This window comes from Schistocerca piceifrons, chromosome 2 (genome assembly GCF_021461385.2).
Source record: "Schistocerca piceifrons isolate TAMUIC-IGC-003096 chromosome 2, iqSchPice1.1, whole genome shotgun sequence".
NCBI classification, from domain to species: domain Eukaryota; kingdom Metazoa; phylum Arthropoda; class Insecta; order Orthoptera; family Acrididae; genus Schistocerca; species Schistocerca piceifrons.
In genome coordinates this window covers 942,550,622-942,556,621 of record NC_060139.1, presented here as the reverse complement: position 1 = coordinate 942,556,621, position 6,000 = coordinate 942,550,622, and the positions used below count along the sequence as shown (strand labels likewise).

The window sequence follows — 6,000 nt, the reverse complement described above, 5'->3', positions numbered from 1 at the left end:
ACACTGCTCTCTCATCGACCACCGACAACAGACTCCCGCATGAGGCAGAATGACAGTTACGTCATTTGCTCCTAACACAACCTCTGGTAACCAAGGAGTTACACATCAGACATGTGTTCAGACATCCAAAGAAGCTAACTGTGGTAAATATGACAAATAAGACTACCATTTATCATAATGTAGAAACCTTATAAATAGAAGATTCAGTGTCTATCTCGTTCAGTTTATATAAGATAAAACAAGTATGAAAACTTGAGCCGCACGAGAAAGCTGATAAAATAAATGTAAGTTAAGAGCACGGTATGGAAAGGGGTGGATAATTTCCAGCAGTTTTTTGTAGTGGCTGGAAGTGTCTGTTATATTACACCAGAGCCAATTTATTGGGTAGCATTTAGATTATGATGAACAAAGCAGTTTTCGTCTGCAGCAGTCGATTTGGAATAGATTGGTTGCTCGCAATCGTCCTCGGGTTAATGAAAAGAGCGGCTACTTGAATGGAATTGTATCACAATACCTACCTTCCGGAGCACGCTTCGAGCACGGAATCTCCCAAACATCTGCTGCATTCCTCATCTCCTTACAATAGTCTTAGTAGACATCAGGATACCACCTTCTGTGGAGTGTAATGAATGCCTAACCCACGGTTTCGTCTAATATAAACCCCCTGAGGTGTACAGCTACTTGAAACCGTACCGGAAGAAACCAATGTTGACTGTGTGAGATGATATATGATACTTGGGAACATCAGAAGAGATCTTTTTTTTTAGGTTTCTTGGTGAAATCTAAGTACTATGTAGATAGACGAAAATCACCGATGAATTGTGAAGAAATAATAACTCTGAAAGATGAGTAACAGCTTCCATCATCTCTGGAGTGAAATGTTATTTGTTACAGATGGCATAGTATGGAGAAAACAGGCCTCTGAGAAGCTAAAGAAGAGGAGAGCTCAAACAAAATGGCTGTACGCACGAAAAGTCATCATATTACCTATACAGTGAGACTCATCACTGATCTGCAGATTGTTCTGTCAGTTCGTCGTATGATACGTCTGGATTTATATTGCCAACATATGATACTCACTAGGTAAGCCCAGCAGTAACGCCAAGTGGAGCCTGATTCAGTACCTAACTTATTTGCGACCTCCACGAAGAAGCTGATTATACGCAGCTGCATCATAATTCTCTCCATTTTCATTGGGGCTAACGACTCCAAGAGCGACGACCATTTGTAATGTGTTTACCGCCACATGCAGCTACGTCCAGTGGCTCACGTGGAATAATTAATGCACTATTATTCTTCCCACTCAGACAAAGAATTGTGACATATAAACTGATGAACCAAAATGTTATGACCACTTAGTATAAAAACTGTTAAAATGCCGATGATTCGACCGTCTTTGCACCGATATTCTTCAGGACGGCAGGAATTGAATCTGGATAATGCTAACTAGTGGCAAAACTCCAGATTCGAATATTGGTCCAGCAGACCAACTGGAAAGTAACTCCTATACTTTTATCACAGACATGCATAATGCACTGATGTGTATCTCATCGTATATGACTGAGAAACATTTCAATAAATCGTATGTTTATAGTCTTAATGTGTAAACATATACAAAGACATAATCTCTTCCTCCAATGCTGCTACTGTCTTCATGTTGTGAGCGTTACTGAAGGTGAATGAAACCATCCCACTATGTTTTCACAGAAAATTGCAACGTTTCTACTACCAACATTCGACTAATAAAATTCATCAGGCACAAGAAACTGTTTCTATGGAATGACACTGTCTGTAGAAGGTGTAATGAAAAAATAAATATAACAAAAAACACAGTTTTATTTATTATGGAAATATATTTCGAAACAAAATTTGTTTTCCATTTGTCAATTAACATTGTCGTCAAATAAATAGAGGAAAATTGTTGCATTCAAATTTATAAAAATATGGCTATTATTTTTCAAGACATAAAAGCCGGAACGTAACAATCTAATTTTCACACACAATACAGAAGTATTGAAAACTTTCTTACAATTGGAATGCTTCGACTAAAAGTGATAAATAATATCAGTCACACCCTAGGATAACAGTCAATATTTAAAACAAATTTTGTATTGAACTTATTCGAAGCATATCAGAAAACGAATAACTGGCAGTGTTCCTGTGATTCGGAGGAAGGTTAAAGTTCTACCAAAATAATAATTAGGTACATATACAGTAGTCTAAAGCTGTAAGTTTGGTTTTAGTACCTGTATACCAAAATTGTTTAGCACTGTGGTACAATGTCATCTACATTAACAAATTTACCCATGTAGTATACGGAGTTTGAGTTAATTCTGAAGCTGAGCATACGTGTTATAAGTAAACGAGGATTCAAGTAGAGCATTAGAAGTCCGGAAATGTGAGTGATTAACAGAAAATAGTGTTAGTGCATAGGAGACACTCAAGTTTTGCTGTTAAAGTTTGAAAGGGCTCAGTAACTATCAGCGTCTATCCAGTAGTTATCTAGGGTGTTGTAAGGTAGGCTGGTTTTGTGTTCTATGGCTAAAAGTATTAAAATTTCCGTACCAACTCCATAAAGAAAAAGACAGATACATTGTAAGTTAAAGCAAGTATACCTTTCAGTTACGTTATTCATTAGATAGTGAACACAGCCGAGGCAGATGGAGATAGAAATATCGAAAATGGAAGGTTTGCTTTGCTACTACCAGTTGGTGTACAGAATAAGCATAGGAAAACGTTCCAGATAGCAATAGCAGGACACATTTTACATGTTTAAACTACTGAAGTAGATCGTTCACTAGATATAGAACGAATGTGGGAGGAGAGTAGTAAAGTTACAATAAGAAAGTCCTTGAAAGGAATTTGCAGAAAAAGTTGATTTAGAGGCGTAGAACCGTGGGAGAGGTTATTCCATTCCAATGAACGTAACATATAAGTGCCTAAGAATAGTTAACTTTGCCGTATGAAAAGAAATTAGTCTTATCTTAATTTGTGTTAACGACGGAAATTAATTTTTAGTACTTGCACCCAAATTAGAGGTTAATTCTCGCATGGTGTGTTAAATGGGTACAATAGCTCTATTGTCTACGGCTATAACAAAAAGAAGAGTATAAAGTCCGTCAAGAAAAAGACAGAAATATTTGAAGTTTTGTAATTTAAAGTGCACATAAGTTTCAGCTACCGAAATGCAGTATATACTAAACCCATATCAGAAAGAGAGAGGCATGAATATCATAAATGTATGGTACGCCCTAACACCAAGAATAATAAAGAACATGCATAAGAAAACTTCCCATGACGCAGTATGAAGAACCCGCTTTATACGTCTAAACTGTTAAGTAGCTTGTAAATATCCCTGGAAACAATTCTAGAGAAAATTTTGGAGGCGAAGAGCGAGGAGAACTGATTATTCCATTTCAGGAGACATAAGGCAAAGTGCAAGCAGGTGATTAACGTTGTTGCATATTACAAAATAACATTTACGTATCTTGGGATTAGCTTCAGAATCTACTTTCAGTAAAGTGCAGCATATTAGTGGTTAATTCCTGTGTATAGTACGAAAAGAGATTCAAGAAGGACTTTAGCATTATGTAATGTTTTCAAAGAAAATTCGCAGGAATCATGGACACACTGCCATTCGTTCTTTGCTGCTCCTTAGGAAACTGGGGTGTTTGTAGGAAACGGAAGGCTATAGGAACATTCAGATATAATTACATTAAAGGTGTAAGAGAAGGTGAATAGATAGGTCAGGAATTTATTGTGCGTCTTATTGTTCGCACAGCCCTCTGTTGACATACAGGGCGAAAAGTGTATATGAGGACTGTGAAGTCTTTTCTTAAGCTCGCCTTTCAAATTGTACTACGGAAAAGTGTCTATAGAGTAAATCGTAGAAAGCAGAGATGTTGAAATGTCTGTACAAAAGAAAGAAGGAGAGGTTTGAGTACTGTACAAAGGTGTGCACACTCCCATAAGGGGGCGGGACACTGCACTAGTAGAAGGAAGAAAAGCTGATGTCTGTGAGCGGCGCGCTGTTGCTCTGAGGCAGAGCGTAGTCCTTGGCCAGCTGGTCCAGGATCCCGCCTCCGGTTCCAGCTTGCCTCACCTGGGGGGCGGGCCTCGGGGGCGGCGGTGGGGGCGGGCTGTGGTACACGGGGGCGGGGCTGCGGTGCTGGATGGGCTGCGGCGGCGGCTGCGGACATAACATTCACGTAGTAAAACACCATATCCAACACTGAGGTGACAAAAGTCACGGGACAGCAATACACACACAAACAGATGGCGGTAGTAGCGCGGGAACAAGGTACACTACTGGCCATTAGAATTGCTACACCACGAAGATGACGTCCTAGAGACGCCAAATTTTACCGACAGGAAGAAGTTGCTGTGATATGCAAATGATTAGCTTTTCAGAGCTTTCACAAAAGGTTGGCGCCGGTGGCGACACCTACAATGTGCTGACATGAGGAAAGTTTCCAACCGATTTCTCAGACACAAACAGCAGTTGACCGACGTTGCCTGGTGAAACGTTGTTATGATGCCTCGTGTAAGGAGGAGAAATGCGTACCATCACGTTTCCGAATTTGATAAAGGTCGGATTGTAGCCTATCACGATTTCGGTTTATCGTATCGCGACATTGCTGCTAGCGTTGGTCGAGATCCAAGACTGTTAGCAGAATATGGAATCGGTGGATTCAGGAGAGTAATACGGAATGCCGTGCTGGATCCAAACGGCCTCGTATCACTAGCAGTCGAGATGACAGGCATCTTATCTGCATGGCTGTAACGGAGCGTGCAGCCACGTCTCGATCCCTGAGTCAACATATGGGGACGTTTGCAAGACAACAACCATCTGCACGAACATTTCGACGACGTTTGCAGCAGCAAGGACTATCAGCTCGGAGACCATGGCTGCGGTTACCCTTGCCGCTGCATCACAGACAGGAGCGCCTACGATGGTGTACTCAACGACGAACCTGCGTGCACGAATGGCAAAACGTAATTTTTCGGATGACTCTAGGCTCTGATTACGTAGGCTTTCCCGGCGTAATAAGTCTTGAAAGTCTCTTCGGGTTTGCTGCCGGATCCTAAAATCAACTTGACTCGATATTTCGGCGATCCAATTGTTCGCCATCTTCAGGAAATGCTGCTTCTGCTGATGAGTCCCGCTGAGAACTGACGCCAGATTGTAAATCGACGTCCTATATAGGCCACCGTTCAGTATACGACGCATGCGCCGCCCATCACGGTTTCTGCCCTCCAAAACAAGGAGGTGGCGCCGCCATTAGTGAAACACTGCTGGCAACGATATATCGCAATCAAGGCCGCACCGAAGAACATTCAGTTTTGATGCGAGATAATACAGGATTCCACGTTTTGCTAAGAGGAAACCCATTGTCTCTGTTGATTAAATTATCAGCCAGCCTAATTTCAATCGCCTCTTTATAGACAATGTTCCAAAAACCGGAAATGTTGGCAACCACAGCAGTTTCCTCAAATTTCGTTTTGTGTCCCTCATTTAGGCAGTGTTCTGCTACCGCCGATTTTTCCGGCTGTTGTAGCCTCGTGTGACGGCGATGTTCCACACACCTGTCATGCACTGTGCGAATAGAACGGCCAACGTAAGCTTTCCCACATTGACACGGGATTTTGTACACCCCGGGTTTCCTAAGTCCCAAATCATCCTTCACAGAGCCGAGCGGAGCCCTAATCTTAGAAGTTGGATGGAACACACTCTTAATGTTAAAATTCCTTAAAATTCGTCCAGTCTTAAACGATAAGCCTCCAGCATAAGAAAGAAAGGCCACAGATCTATGTTCCTCTTCGTACACCTCCGGAGATGGTCCAAACTCCATAGCCCGACGAATCTGGGCTCTTCAACTGTTTGCTAGTCAACATGAATAACAGGTGCAAAATGTGCATTACTGCCCCAGGAGGGCACATTCCTTGCTGAGAGTCCGATATCGAACTTCACGCTAGGAGTCTGACCTGTGTCAAACATGA

General features: G+C 41.6%; 1 protein-coding gene across 1 annotated transcript in view; it reads right to left on the bottom strand.

Annotated features, from left to right (window-relative positions):
* Positions 1 to 1,818: 1,818 nt before the first annotated feature.
* LOC124773026 (formin-like protein 20) overlaps positions 1,819 to 6,000 on the bottom strand; it is a 46,887-nt gene continuing 42,705 nt past the window's right edge. The window contains exon 6 of the mRNA XM_047249366.1: positions 1,819 to 4,189. Coding sequence (XP_047105322.1) covers positions 3,989 to 4,189 — 201 coding nt within the window. The 3' untranslated portion in view covers positions 1,819 to 3,988. The remainder of the gene's footprint in view (positions 4,190 to 6,000) is intronic.